This window comes from Schistocerca nitens, chromosome 8, assembly GCF_023898315.1.
Source record: "Schistocerca nitens isolate TAMUIC-IGC-003100 chromosome 8, iqSchNite1.1, whole genome shotgun sequence".
Lineage (NCBI taxonomy): Eukaryota > Metazoa > Arthropoda > Insecta > Orthoptera > Acrididae > Schistocerca > Schistocerca nitens.
Window position 1 is genome coordinate 113962113 of NC_064621.1, and position 16723 is coordinate 113978835.

Here is a 16723-nt window from a genome sequence, read left to right on the forward strand (position 1 = left end):
GACTTTTATGATGATTGAAAGACATACTTAAAAATGTACAGAAAAAAAAGACATTATCATTCAACATAATTGTACGTAAAACATCGATTTATTATGTATATAATTGTTTGTTCTATGCTAAAAATATTAATAGCTGTGAAACAGTCGAATGATTTTACGCAATTACTTACTCTGGTCTTCATCTTGGATGAGGACAGACGTGGGAGGCACCGTAAGCGTAGTTACGTTGCATTTTGGTTAAATGTATGTGTTTATTAGCACTTAAAACCTTTATTTATGTATCTTTGGGATCCCTACTTGTTGGGAAATTAATGACTTCTTTTTCAGAATATCAGAACGCGCAATAAGCGCGATCCTATGAATGATTATTGTTGGCTACTTGCACAGCCCTAACGTCTCATTTGACTATCGTCAATATTAAACGACACAGAGCCGCAGCAATAACTTACGTATTTTCTATTTTAATTACGTTATTTAACATTAGTGTGATTTTAATTTATCTGCAATGGCTAATTATAGTTTTCATTACATTCTTGTTGTTGCCGCATAACGGCTATCGTTAATTTCAGCTAAGAAAATTCTCAGAAATTAATTTACTCCGAAATGATCAGTGATAAATATGCCATATAATAATATTTCTCTACGCGAACGTATGATATTAGCGCAGTACTAATTTCGATGAAATTGCAGTGCAAAAAAAACCTGAGATGTTTTATGAACAGACGAGCTAGTACGGTGTTCCACACCGCTGTTTACGTGTTTCATATTGCGGGCGTTAATCCTTCAAATTATATTTCCATAAAAGAAAACTGTGCAATTTGGCCGTGATAAGTTGTGTTGACACTTTAGTGTGTGTTGCATTATTTGATGTGTAGCTATACGTATATGTACCTGAAAATTATACAGTTTAATGAACTGCACATCTACACACAATTAAACCTTATCACTTGACGTATAGAACGGAATACAACATAAACATTGAAAACAACACAAGTTCCACCACATTACGAGGACGCTGCTGTAGGCGCTCCAACATGTTCCAAAATGTCCCACATATTTCCGATGGGTTTCAAATTAGGCGATTTTGCAGGCCAGTTAATATGTAGCTAGCTAGAAGAGTTTTCAGGAAACCACTCAAATATTCTTCCAGCCAGATGAACTTTGCTGTTGTCGTCCTTACGTGCCTCTGTAAGCAATGGCCTCTTGCGAGGTGTCAGTCTCACAATGTTCATTGCACGCAGTTTCCAACGGAATGTTCTCTCCCCGACAGGTTGGATGGACCTCATACCTTCATCCACGGTGGCAATTACTGTCGGGTTTGAAAGCGATTTTCATTTACAAGCGGTAAAACGCACCTCCAGTCCCTCTCAGTATCTTTTTCCGACCACAGTTCTGCCGTTGTATTTCGTGGCCACATGTCTCACACTACTACTTGTACACTAGTCAAAAAGTTCGCAGCGAAATGCCAACAAATCCAGCAACTTCACACACCATATGGCATGGTTACGGTCAAACGTGATTGCCCGTTCTTGCCATTCCGTCAGGACATTGCATTTACCCATGTTCACCTACAACGACAGCTTGAAATATAAATGTCTCTCCGATCGCTACCGCCTTATGCTGCCGTAGAGGCAGAGCGCTCGCTGTTGATCACGTGACTCAATCTGTGCTACGTTTACAAAGTGCGCGTGCGCACTGGGGTGATTAATTTTTCGGCCGGCTAAGCCTATATTCGTTTCATTTAACACACCACAAAGATGTGAAATAACTAACTGCTTTCAGTAACTCTCAAATTAACGTCCGTTCTGCTGATTTCGAATCCGTTCCCACATCACAACACAACAAATGGTGCAAGATAAATAGTCTGGCAGACCAAACGGAGCTGACAAACATATAGAATACTAGTATTGGTTAAAAACAATCTTGGTTGCAATTTCATTTTATTTTTTATTTTTCAACGGCGCGTTTCGCCTTATTTAGGCATCTTCAGGTTATCTTTTCTAGATGGACGCGAGAGGCACCAAGATCTGCACTAGGCGTTCCCGTTCACAGGGAACGCGTAACGAGTAACTCGCCCCTGTGAACGGGAATGCGTTATGCAGATCTTGGTGCCTCTTGCGTCCATCTAGAAAAGATAACCTGAAGATGCCTAAATAAGGCGAAACGCTTCGTTGAAAAATAAAAAAAAATAAAATAAAATTGCAACCAAGACTGTTTTTAACCAATACTGTTAAGCAGTGATTTGCTGTTATGCCACATCTGGACTGGAAGAATTTATATACACTATACGATCCAAGCAGTCAGCCAATAAACTCTAAATTCAGTAGATCCCTCAAAATATTGCACAACCTTCAACCTCATCAACAGAAAGTCAATAATACTGCGCAATGTTAAATATTGCGCAATATCATTATTGCACACTTTTACATATAGTGCAATACCGTGAACGGCCTCGGGACCTCTTTATCTAGCTGCGAAATGAAACGTGGATGCCTTCAGCTCTTCTACGGGAACAGCAGCACTTTTGTCTCCACCAGTTGGAACCAGCGACTTTGAGCACACTACGTAGCTCCAAAATGAAATGACGATGACCTGTGTTCTGTCTCTGTCGTAGCTGCACACAAGGCGCTGCTGCTGCTGGTGTTGACGGCGAGCGCCGCTGCCCAGCTGAAGACGCGCTACGACCAGCACAGTGGGCGAGTCTCCATCTCCACCAGCAGAGGTGAGTGTCCCACGCCCTCACTTGTCCAGAAGTGTACGGACTCTTCCCTGAAGATAACGGCAACGTTCGGAAAGTGTGCTCACACAAGCGAATCATGCACCGCATTTTACGGACTGTAAGACACTATGGACTATAAGATGCACCTTATTTTTAAGCAAACATGTTTAAAAAATATTTTTACCATTTTTATTATTAGATTCCAAAGCCAGACTAAAAATAATTCTTAGTCTATGTAACCTAACTGACTTAAAATCCCTGAAAATCGTCATCCTCTAATTTTGGCCATTTTGCATTCAGTCCCCTATTTGCACAATGAGTGTTCCTAATCTTTTTCAGTTCTTCTTCACTAGCCTGCCAATCGCGAATGGTTTCTTCTGTTGGTGGAGGGCCGAAATGCAGCTAAACCGCACTGTTTACTTGTTCTTCTGCACTTGCTATTACTCTAAATTTATAGACTGCATCATATGGATATCTTTTTTTTCCATTACGTAAATAGCTACTAACAAAAAATATTGTATTGTTACTGATAACACAACTCACTTTCAATTCAAATTCACTGGCACAGTACTCTCGGTTTGCGACAGCGGGGCGGAAGGGATACAGTGTTAGCAAGCTTGTCAATTCCTGCAACTTAACGTTCGTCGTATCGGTGCACTGTAGCTTCCAGTGGAATCCAATGTTGTCAGTTTCCCGCGGCATCGAATACATGACCATTTTTAAGACTCGTGGGAATTTTAGTTCAAACGCTGGATATTCCTGTATTAAAGGATGCGATTTTCACTCTGCAGCGGAGTGTGCGCTGATATGAAACTTTCTGGCAGATTAAAACTGTGTGCCGGACCGAGACTCGAACTCGGGACCTTTGCTTTTCGCGGGCAAGTGCTCTACCATCTGAGCTACCCAAGCACGACTCACGCCCCGTCCTCACAGCTTTACTTCTGCCAGTACCTCGTCTCCTACCTTCCAAACTTTACAGAAGCTCTCCTGCGAACCTTGCGGAACTAGCACTCCTGAAAGAGTACTTGGGTAGCTCAGTTGGTAGAGCATTTTCCCGCGAAAGGCAAAGATCCCGAGTTCGAGTCTCGGTCCGGCACACAGTTTTAATCTGCCAGGAAGTTTCATATCAGCGCACACTCCGCTGCAGAGTGAAAATCTCGTTCTGGAAATATCCCCTAGGCTGTGTCTAAGCCATGTCTCTGCAATATCCTTTCTTTCAGGAGTGCTAGTTCTGCAAGGTTCGCAGGAGAGCTTTTGTAAAGTTTGGAAGGTAGGAGACGAGGTACTGGCAAAAGTAAATCTGTGAGAACGGGGCGTAAGTCGTGCTTGGGTAGCTCAGTTGGTAGAGCACTTGCCCGCGAAAGGCAAAGTTCCCGAGTTCGAGTCTCGGTCCGGCACGCAGTTTTAATCTGCCAGGAAGCTTCATTTCTGTATTAGTTTCGAGTATAAGACGCACCTGTGATTTGGAGGCACTTAATCGAGGAAAAATGTCCATCTTATAGTCCGTAAAATATTGTAATTCAATTAGTGTCCAATGTAGCAGAAGCTCCTAGTTCCCTTCAAGAGTTCTGAAAATGATTAAACTCGATGCAGTACAATTATTAGATAAAAATAAGGCGGATGTCCCCTTAACCATACTGTGCTGATATTGGAATATCGTCACTTGTGAAGCCACTATGGGGTGTTGACGTCTGGTTTACGGTGGTCTCGGCTATGTAAGCTCCCTTTATTTGTAGCATAACCCATTCCCACTAGTACCGTAAATTCGTCTCTGAAGTAGCATTCGAATGTAATATTTCTCCTCCCTTTCTCCCACACTGACGTGTTCTCACAAAGGGGGGAAATACGAGCGAATCTGGGACTCTAGGGAAACACTTTTCAAAGAACTGTAATCTGGTTCACAAATGTGGAGGTGTTTCAGTCCACATATTGATGTTCAGCCTCGGTGACTCTGGCCGGGTTCTGGTGGTGGCTGGCACACAGTAGAGACTTGGTTTAAGGGGATTTATAGCCAATGTATAGGGAGAATGGTTATAAATTGACTATAATTTATTCATTAATTGCATTCAATAACATATGAGGGTTGTTAAATAACTAATGCCCCATGGAAGTCCGAGGCTGCCAGGCCTGGACTATGGGCTGGATGAGGCAGTGATGTCCAAACCAGTTTCGCGATGTGTTCCCAGGTTCTCAGACCTGTGTGTGTGCGGGCTGTATCGTGTTGGAGCAAGATTTCTGATGGATTCTTGTCCGATCGAACACGTCGTAAAAGTCATTGAGTTTATTCAGAGTCTTTGCGTATGCCTCTGAATTCATGGTTGATCCTTTTGGCATCACATCCATAAGAATGATGCAATCACAATCCTAGAAGACTGTGACGATGACTTTTCCGGCAGACGGGGTTGTCTTGAATGAGGATGATGCCACTCCTTGCCTTTTTGTTTCTGGAACAGAGTTGTGCACCCAGCTTTCGTCCCCCATAACGATCCATGACAGAAGGGTCTTTCAGTCGGTCTCAAAACGCTCCAACAATTCAGATGAAATGGCCTTTCTCTGAATATTGTGTTCTCTTGTGAGCATACATGAATGAGAATACAATGGAACCCATCGTCTGCACCACTTTCGATATTCGCGATTCTCTATCATTACAGACGCACTTCCAATGATGACCGACAACCGTAGAGCCTATTGTCGAGTTGTGATGCAGGAACTAATTGAATCCGATGAGCAACTCACAGATGTATCTGATGAAAATGCATCGAAGAAACTGTACTTGTAATCAGGTCATTATCAAATGCAAGTCTGAATCTGGACTCTAAAGTGAAAAACATTGCGTATTCCCTACAGGCTAATTGGTGCTGGCTCGGTCATACCATGTTTTCTGTTGAGATCCCGAAGCATGAGATGGTTGCAAGCTGTGAAGTACGAGCGTGGTTTGAAAAGTTCTCGGAACGGAATAGAAAAAAAGTACTTACATCATTGAAACTTCTTTTATTTTCCAATGTAGTCCCCTTGTAGATTAATGCATCTGGTCCAACGATGTTCCAGTGCCTTGATCGCATCTCGAAAATTATTTTCCTCTGGGCTTTGCAAAATAGTTGTCAACTCCGGCGATCAGTTCTACGTTCGAAGTTAATCTTCGTCCACCAAGAAAAATTTTCAGTTTTGGGAAGAGATGGAGGTCTGAGGGAGCCATACCAGGTGCATAAGGCGGATGTGGCAACAATTCATACCATAATTAATGAATTCATACCTTTCTTCGTGTAATTTTGCCATGGCGACGGCACATGTGTTAGGGCGCGAGTTAAGAGTCGAGGCACCCATCTTGCCGATAATTTTTTTTTCATTTCTAAGTCTTCACTTAAAATGTGATATACCCTTTCAGATAACATCTGGCAAGAGTGAGCAATTTCAATCACTTTCAATCGGCGACCCTCCATGACCATTTTGTGCACTTTTACAATGATTTCTGGAGTAGTGACACATCTTGGCCGACCACTGTGCGGATCACATCTAAGCTCTTCCGACGAAATTTATATTCATTTGTCCAATTGACAACAGTTGAATATGGAGGAGCAGAGTCCTCCAGTGCATTCTGCAAATCGGCATGAATGTCCGTTGCTTTCATACTTTTCTTTACGAAGTACTTAATCATTACTTGAATCTCGATTTTTTTCCATCTTCGCAAATCACTACGCGGGAACAACAATAGAGAAACGTCATCGTCACAGCTCTCTTCCAAGAACACTGACTTGACACGTGTTTAAAGGCAACAGTCCAAGGAATATCACGTGGAGAACTCGTTGCGCTAGCGCTGACCTCTCGTGGTGATTCCGAGAACTTTTCAAACCACCCTCGTATTACGCCACATGGAAAGGACTTACTATCTCTCGATGACTGGACTGGATCATAGTGGTATGCTGCTACGGCAGGTGTCGCACAGTGGCGTTTCCCGGAAGAGACAGACACAACGGTTTTAGTCGATGTCAGCAACAACAGTGTTTTGTGAGGTTATGAGATTTATCTTTTCGGTTCAGTTTATGGCGCCGAGCAGTCTCTCAGGTGGGGAGGACTTCAGCGAATCAGAATTGTTGTTACTTTTATAAGCTTCTCCATCGTATATGTTAGTTTATGGTGGTTAATCATTAGTTTTTCAGGGGCCAGAAAGTCTTCCCCACTTCCATCTCGCCGTCTCCAGCCGGCGGTGGGGTTCGTTTGAGTTTATGACGATTACTTTCCTCCCTACCACCAGCCCTCCTTGTTTAAACTATTTCCTGCCTCTCTTCGATTATAACCATCACTCTCTGCTCGATAGTTTGTTGCTGTTAACGAATGAGAAGCTTGCATTCCAAGCCGAAATAGTAGCATGTACCGGGCGATCAAAAAGTCAGTATAAATTCATCTGATCAGAATAGCAATAATTACCATAACAAAGTAAGACAAAACAAAGATGATGTTCTTTACAGGAAATGCTCAAAATGTCCACCATCATTCCCCAACAATAGCTGTAGTCGAGAAATAATGTTGCGAACAGCACTGTAAAGCATGTCCGGAGTTGTGGTGAGGCACTGGCGTCGGATGTTGTCTTTCAGCATCCCTAGAGATTTCAGTCGACCACGATACACTTGCGACTTCAGGTAACCCCAAAGCCAATAATCGTACGGACTGAGGTCTGGTGACCTGGGAGGCCAAGCACGACGAAAGTGGAGGCTGAGCACACGATCATCACCAAACGACGCGCGCAAAAGATCTTCCAAGCGTCTAGCAATACTTTTTTTTTTTTTGGTTCTAATAAAACCCCATGTCATTTCAAGCATGTGTGTCAATTTTTACCTCTCTGTCAACATTATTCCGTGGCTTATTAAGTTTTCAAATTTATACTGACTTTTTGATCACCCGGCATATACGAACTTTAATAATGGCAACTACACTTCTGGCCATTAAAATTGCTACACCACGAAGATGACGTGCTACAGACACGAAATTTAACCGACAGGAAGAAGATGCTTTGATATGCAAATGATTAGCTTTTCAGAGCATTCACACAAGGTTGGCGCCGGTGGCGACATCTACAACGTGATGACATGAGGAAAGTTTCCAACCTATTTCTCACACACAAACAGCAGTTGACCGGCGTTGCCTGGTGCAATGTTGTTGTGATGCCTCGTGTAAGGAGGACAAATGGGTACCATCACGTTTCCGACTTTGATAAAGGTCGGATTGTAGCCTATCGTGATTGCGGCTTATTGTATCGCGACATTGCTTCTCGCATTAGTCGTGATCCAATGACTATTAGCAGAATATGGAATCGGTGGGTCCAGGATGGTAACACGGAACAACGTGCTGGATCCCAAAGGCCTCGTATCACTATCTGTCGAGATGACAGGCATCTTATTTGCATGGCTGTAACGGATCGTGCACCCACGTTTCGATTCCTGAGTCAACAGATGGGGACGTTTGCAAGACGACAACCATCTGCACAAACAGATGGACGACGTTTGCAGCAGCATGGACTATCAGCTCGGAGTCCATGACTGCGGTTACCATTGACGCTGCATTACAGACAGGAGCGCCTGCGATGGTGTACTCAACGACGAACCTGGGTGCACAAATGGCAAAACGTTATTTTTTCAGATGAATCCAGGTTCTGTTTACAGTATCATGATGGTCGCGTCCGTGTTTGGCGACATCACGGTGAACGCACATTGGAAGCGTGTATTCGTCATCGCCATACTGGCGTATGAGCCAGCGTGATGGTATGGGCCATTGACGGCACTTTGAACAGTGGACGCTACATTTCAGATGTGTTACGACCCGTGGCTCTATGCTTCATTCGATCCCTGCGAAACCATACATTTCAGCAGGATAATGCACGACCACATGTTGCAGGTCCTGTACATGCCTTTCTAGATACATAGATATAGAAAATGTTCGACTGCTGCCATGGCCAGCACATTCTCCAGATCTTTCACCAATTGAAAACGTCTGGTCAATGGTGGCCGAGCAACTGGCTCGTCACGATACGCCAGTCTCGACTCATGATGAACTGTGGTATCGTGTTGGAGCTGTTTGGGTAGTTGTACCTGAACAAGCCATCCAAGCTCTGTTTGACTCAATGTCCAGTCGTATGAAGGCCGTTATTACGGCCAGAGGTAGTTGTTCTGAGTACTGATTTCTCAGGATCTACGCACCCAAACTGCGTGAAAAAGAATTCAAATGGTTCAAATGGCTTTGAGCACCATGGGACTTAACTTCGGAGGTCATCAGTCCCCTAGAACTTAGAAGTACTTAAACCTAACTAACCTAAGGACATCACACACATCCATGCCCGAGGCAGGATTCTAACCTGCGACCGTAGTGGTCGCGCGGCTCCAGACTGTAGGGCCTAGAACCGCCCGGTCACTCCGGCCGGCGAAAGTGAAATTACACGTCTGTTCTAGTATTATATATTTGTCCAATGAATACCCGTTTATCATCCGCCTTTCTTCTTGGTGTAGCAATTTTAATGGCCAGTAGTGTATTTATTTACAGATATATATGTGTTTCAAAGTTTTACTGACCTTTAGAGTAGTCTCCATCATTGTGTAAAACCCGTTGCCAGCGATGTGGAAGGCGTAGTACACCATTAGCAGATCCTGTTCTGTTGATGGTGCGAATGGAGCGGTCTACTGCCTGTCGAATCCCTGGAACTTCTGATGCGAATGCCGCGATGTGATTCCTTTATCTTCGGAATCAAATCAAAGTCAGAAGGATTTATGTCCGCGGAGTATGGTGGATGGTACAGTATTTCCCAGTCCCATCGACCGAGCAGAGTAGCCACAGCTTGCGCTGTATGCGACCGTTCATTGTCGTGCAAAATGACGGGTGGGTTGCGCGAAAGTGTCGCAGCTTCTTTCGCAAAGCTGGTCTCAGGCGAAGCTCCGAAAACGAAAGTAATACTGTGCATTAACGGTGGCATTGACTTCGAAACTGTTCCAGAGATTCGACAGGCAGTAGACCGCTCCACTCGCACCATCAACAGAACAGGCTCTGCTAACGGTATAGTACGCCTTCCGCATCAGTGGCAACGGGTTCTACGCAACGCTGGTGACTACTTTGAAGGACAGTAACAGATGCAAACATTTAACTCTTTTGTATCGGTTGGGATTAGTAGTTGCCCTCGTAGTAGCCACTATTGAAGTTCCAACCATCATATTACCGCTGCCGCTGGTCATTTTGAATACAAACTGTGATGGTCAGCTGTCTCGTTACTTGTGAGAATCCACATACGTAGTGTATTCACTTATGTTGTTCTTTAATGTGTGCTGCAACAGGTATTGTACAAGTTTCGGTGTGGGAACTTGTCAAAATACGATATCTCATAAACAACTTGCACTAGACCCCTGCAACGAACACCAGTAACATTCTAGTTTACCATACTCTTAGTTTGTTAATGTCAATAGGCATTGTTCCAGTTAAAAAAGAGTACGTTGACACAGAATATACACTTTCTAAATATTATTACCATCTGTTTATTGGCTAAAAATACGAATCCCATACTGCCAATCCATGCTGTGAGAACTGCACGTCAGTGCGAATTAGGAGACGTCGATATCCTCCTCTAACCGAAATCAGTGCTCCATGTAAAAGAACTTGTCGCCGATGGGTCGTTAAGCCCTGAGCTCCCCCTTATCCTTTTAGTTCGACCTTCCTGCTCTCCTGAGAAAGTTCAGATGATGCTCTTATCTTAAACCATAATCATCCTTATGTTTCACTTCTGATCTTCCTACTAACTCAAGCCAAATTGGTAGTAAAATTGGAAATTTGTGGTAAATTGTATGGGACCAAACCGCTGAGGTCATCGGTCCCTAGGCTTACACACTGCTTAATCTAAGTTAAACTAACTTACGCTAAAAACAACACACACCCGTGCCCGACGGAGGACTCGAACCTCCATGGGTGGGAGAGGGGGAGGGGGGAGGAACCTGCGCGAACCATGGCAAGGTGCCTTTGATCTCACGGCTACCCCGCGCGGCAAATTGGTAGTATAACAGTACAGGAAAGTATACAATGCCTTGCTTCTCACTGGTTGTTAGTAAAGATTTTCACCAAATCAAAGAAAGTGTTTCTCTCAAAATCTTTCTCTCTCAGGCAATTTTGTAATTAATTGCCATTTCTGTATTTTGTGTTATCGTTCCCTGACTGGGCGCTCTCCATAGTGCTATACCCATTTTCAAAGCATGTTCGTTCCTTAGTTTTATTAATATCCAATTTTATTTAGATTTTTGTCATATGTTGCACAGCAAAGGAAGACAAGTTACCAGTTATTGTTTTCTGTGTCTCATGTGTCTCCTTCCTAGTGAAACACATTAATTACGGAATTGTTCTTGTTCTGGGCATTATCTTCCTCCGTAAATATTCAGTATTTTGCTGCAGCAGTAGTCATTGCTATTAGAGGACCATTACATGCCAGTGCCTTCGCTTTACCGTGCATCCGACATACGCCTATTGTGGCATTATTTGAAAATGTCAATTAGAACACCTGAATAGCATTAACGGCCACATCAAGTTTACGATGCAAGGAAGACAGATGGTGCATTGGCCCTTCCTTGACGTCCTCGTTCGACGGAAAACCAATGGGCACCTCAGCCACAGTGTCTACAGGAAACCGACACACACACATCGGTATCTGCACGATCTCAGCCACCACCATGCAGCACAAAAACGTGGCTTTCTGAATACCCTCGTCCATCGTGCTAAAGTCGTCTCAGACGCAGAAAGTCTGCCACTAGAAATGAGCCACCTGCGAAAAGTCTTCCGGGAAAACTGGTACAGCCAAAGGCTATATCTGGAGTGACACGCAAGAAACACACCAACAGAGAAGAGAACACCACCGAAGAAGAAAGCAAGAGACTTGTGTTTTTGCCTTTCTGTGGCACAGTGTCGGGAAAGATTAGCCGGCTCCTGAAGAGATATAACATTTCATCGGTGTTCAGGCCCGCAGCAAAAATTCGACAGCTCATGAGGCCTGTGAAGGACGATCTAGGGCTTCGAACGCCTGGAGTGTACAAGATACCATGTCAGTGTAGCTGTTACTACGTCGACCAAACAGTACGCACTGTGGAGCAACGCCGGACGGAACACGAGAAGTGCTTACGCTTACGCTATCCAGAAAAATCAGCCGTGGCAGAGCACACCTTAGAAAATGGACACCGAATTCTATTCGATGAAACATCTGTCGTTATGAGGACAAAGGGATTTTCGGATAGCGCTATAAAAGAAGCTATTGAAATAAAAACCTCTGAAAACACCATCAACAAGGACTGCGGTTTGCAGCTCAGCGCAGCCTGGGACCCGGCCACCGCGAGGTTAAAACGGGCGTAACGGACGCGGGATGAAAACTTTACCATATCTGGCGAGGAAGACAGCACTAGTGACGTCACAGCCAGCAGTGCGGCTATATAACGACGCGGCCATGGCGACACAGCAGTCGGTCTTACCACTTGACAATGACCGGGGAGAGCTCAGTCGAACGCTCGTGGGATTTTAACCACCTGACGCGGCTGGAAGCCCTAGAAAATTTTACTAATTCACATCGCCGCGAAACCATGCATTCTTACACATTTTTTTTTCATTTCTATCTCTCTGAATGTACAATACATTCCTTGAATTGTTTTTATTGGCCTTGAGGTAGTGTTATTTACTGGACCAGAGTTATGCACACGCAAAGAGTTTTGTTCTACATTTTGCATAAATGATTATAATACAGACAATAATTATAATACAAACACCAACAATAACGATAGTAATAGAAGTGGTGAAGTAATTTGAAGAAAGAATTGCATATGTCTTACGCCATTTATAATAACAGAACTGTCTCGAAACTAATAGTAGCAATGATGTCAACACTACTATTACTACTACTACTACTACTACTAGTACCACCACTACAATTAAAAATAATAATAATTCAAATAATAATAGTGAATAGTGATGATGAAAAACGGACTGCATGCACAGGCCAGCAGATGTTAGATATTATTACATAATGCGTTTTAGCATAGAAACTTACGTAAGACCTTTAGAAATGAGAAAAATCTGATAGGAAACTATACAAATTTTTAAAAATTTAAAGTAAAATCAAGTCAAAGTATACGCTCGTTTAACGATTTTGTTAAGGATTCTTTCCTTCTTCTTAAAAAAGATCAGGCTGTTGCCCGTTCAGAAGTCACAAACAAAGTCATTCCCGTCTTCCAACACCTCTTTCCTCACTCGATATGTAGTTCAGGATCATCTGCGGATTTTATGACCAGACTTTCTCATGTCTCCTATTTCCACGATACATTTCAACTTTTTCTTTCATGTTGGAAGTATTTAATTCTGTTCTAATACGAGTATCTCCGTATTTCTAATCATGTCTCTTATGCGCAGTCCTTCTTCCTCCTGATGAACCTCATTTCTGCTGTTAGTTCATAATGGCGCAATGTCTGCTAATCGCACGACAGACAACTTGTGTGTGTTTTATTTTCAGTAACGAAACTTATCGAAACTTACGTCACAGCCTAAGTAAGATATTCGGGAGGTCTATTCTAAAACGGAATAAGTTTTTTATCTGGCTTTATATTTTCCTTGGAATGCCGTCAATTTGGTTTAATTACTAGAAACTTCACGTAATATTCCTTGCGTATTTCGTTGAGCTGGTGTTAAGATCTTTGTAGGTTATCTTCATTCTTTTGAGAAGCAACGGTATCATCCACAAACAGAAGCACACTCAGGTACACATTGAGCGCTATCCTCTATTTTTTTCTTTTTCATTTACGAAGAATGGAGTTATATATATGTCTATTGACTGGTAGTGAAGCAAGCTTTTCTTGGAGTCTGTGATGATAAAGTTTTGTAATACAATACAGTAAAAAGAGTAACTATATTCCAGTTTTCACTACCTCTATTAAATGATAAGGGTATTCACGTTCTGATATCAGTTTCCATGGGCAATGACAATTAGCACGGTCAAGAGCCTTCTCAAGAGCCGAGACGGCCATATGCGTCTCTAGATTAAATTGTCTGTCTCTTTCTTTAATGTCCTTCATTACAAACACTTGTCCGTGCATGAATGACCTGATGTAAATTCATTACGTCCTCGGAAATAACAGCTTCTGTGATATTCTTCATGCGGTTCTTTGAGTACAATTTGTATCCATTGTTTAAAAGAGTGATGCCACGATCATTTTCACAGTCCTTGCGTTTCCCTTTCTTGAACAGAGAGAGTACTTTTGTTTTACTCCACGTGTCAGATATTGGAGTTCCTCCAGCATTAATTTATTAATTGTAAAACCCTTTCATCTAGTGACAAGTCGCCATATTTTATCACTTCAGCATTTACTCCCTACTATTCTGTTCCTTATACCTTTGAAAGCGTCTTGCAGCTCCTCCATAATAACTGAATCTACTATTTCGTTGTACACAATTTACAATTTCTGCAGCATTGTCTTCGGCTTTCTGTGTACACCATAGGTCTGAATAATAATTTATCCATTGCTCACTGGGTGTGACTTGCAGTGAGACATTGCCTCTATGCCGGCCGGAGTGGCCGAGCGGTTCTAGGCGCTACAGTCTGGAACAGCGCGACCGCTACGGTCGCAGGTTCGAATCCTGCCTCGGGCATGGATGTGTGTGATGTCCTTAGGTTAGTTAGGTTTAAGTAGTTCTAAGTTCTAGGGGACTGATGACCACAGCAGTTAAGTCCCATAGTGCTCAGAGCCATTTGAACCATTGCCTCTATATTCCTTGTTCAGGGGTTTGATTACTTCGCATGTGCATTGCTATCTACTATGTACGTCGTTTTCTAAGATACTAATTAACTTGTCCCATGGCTCTTCATGTGACTTGTGCACTGTTTCCAGCGTTCCTTTCTATTTTTACGTTTACCAACGCTCAGAAGATTTACCTGTAGAAACTTTGCGCCTACCCAGTTCCCCCCCCCCCCCCCCCACACCAAGCCTTCGCTACTACACTTAGGAGACACAGCGTTATTGAAGGCACCTTCAGTGCAGGATGCGAGCATTATTGCATTCTTCGATGAAATCGAGGGCTGTGCCGGCGATAGCTCCGAACTGTCCTTGAAGTAACCTACTTCTGACAGTTAGTTGTGTGACTGTGGTGCCAACTGCAGCTCAGACTGCTCCTGCGGATGTAGTACGACGTACGTGGGCCATACTCTGAATACGATGGTCCTCCCACTCGGAGGTGCCACGTGGCTGCCCGTGACCCGGTCTTCCTGCGACCCGTACATTCTCGCGACCACCGCCGCCAGCAATCACGTAAATTCAGAAAGAACAACCAGCTTCTCCCAGCCCTATTACACGGCCTCGCTGTAACCAGTGAGGTGCTGATAATGGCGACTTTGCTCCCATAGAGGAATTCTTGATTAGCATCATCTCACCACGTCCAATCTCAAAGGTAACTAACGCTCACTACCGTACCAGAGTATATTTAAAGTAAATCACAGTTGCATCCACATACTGGTGCTACTAGTGCCACCCTTATGCTGCTAGCGCTGAATTTCAATAGCATCATCTTTCAGATGAAGGAAAAAGACTACAAAATTTCGTTCATTTCGTAAAACTTCTTCTTGGTGTTGCGTGTTTTTTGTGTCAGTCTATACATGAAGACTAAAGCGACGAATGAAAATATGTACGAAGTTCGGGACTCAAACCCGGGCCTCCTACTCACTAGGCAGATGTGCTAACCACTGCGCCACCTTGCTGCAGAGGCTCTCAGTACTGCACGGACAGCGCTAGCACGCCTCCCCTTCAATCCAAATTCCGGCTTTAGCTCACTTGGTATCCTCCCTAAACTCGTACAGTATTGCAGAGGATCTCCAACCGAATTGGTTATAATCGAAGCGCAATGTCAGCTGTGGATTACGCGGACGTTATTGCTAACCGCTGCGTCACTTCAAGCTTGAATCCTCGACAAGGATGGCATCTTCCTACAGGACGACTGTCCACGTCACAAGATCAGAATCGCGCTGTAATGGCTTGATGACCGTGATAGTTAACTCACATCAGCATCGAAAGAAACGGAGGATCCTGCCTAAACCCAGTACAAGTTCTATAATCAAACCATACTTTATGGTTGCAGAGCCTTTATCAAGTCTTATACTTTTCTGTTGTGTGTGGGCTGAGGCGTGAATCGGAGTTTGGAATGAGAAGGAACGCGTACTACGGTAAACTGTGCAGTTGTACAAAGCCACTGTGGCAGGGTGGCTTAGTGATTATTATCTACCTACTAAGCAAGAGACCCGGTTTCGGATTTTGGCTTTGGTGCAAATTTTCATTCCTCGCTTCAATCTGCACATATACAAAAAGTTGAAAAGTCAGCCAAGAAGTTGCAAATAAAGGTTTATTATCTCTTGACCTAGGTTTTGATATTTGTAAAAATATCTTCAGAAGTAGTCGGCCTTCTTACATCACATGCTGTAACAACTACTTCTGTAAATCGGAATGGGCGGCTACGTATTGCAAACGTAACGACAGTGGAAATAGAGGAGCAGGCCCAAGTGCTTCGGAGTACGCCTTTCAGCTTACATGGTCGAACATGGGGCCCTACAGCAGTTGACGTGCTGCCATGGTGATCCGATATTGTTGCAAGGTACAGGATCATCGAGACTGGACCGGGGATCAGTGGAAACGTGTGACTGTTCAACTGAGTCACGTTTCTTGTTATACCAGCTCGATGGCTGAATCTGTATATGCCGTCATACAGGCGTACAGATGCTCTAAACGTGAACCGTGCCATGAATATAGGTGAGTGTGGACACTGAGCTGGGCCTCCATGGCACCCGTGGTGGTAATCGAAGGGCAATGTCAGCTGTGGATTACGTGGACGTTATTACTGACCGCTGCGTCACTTCAAGCTTGAATTTTCCTCGACAAGGATGGCATCTTCCTAGAGGACAACTGTCCATGTCACAAGATCAGAATTGCACTGTTGGTTGGTTGGTTGTTTTGGGGAAGGAGACCA

At 43.6% G+C, this 16723-nt stretch overlaps 1 protein-coding gene across 1 annotated transcript in view; it reads left to right on the forward strand.

The window, feature by feature from the left end:
* Window positions 1–16723, forward strand: part of LOC126198839 (myogenesis-regulating glycosidase-like) — an 85849-nt gene that overhangs the window by 39864 nt on the left and 29262 nt on the right. The window contains exon 2 of the mRNA XM_049935418.1: window positions 2615–2722. Within this exon, the coding sequence (XP_049791375.1) occupies window positions 2615–2722 (108 nt within the window). The remainder of the gene's footprint in view (window positions 1–2614; window positions 2723–16723) is intronic.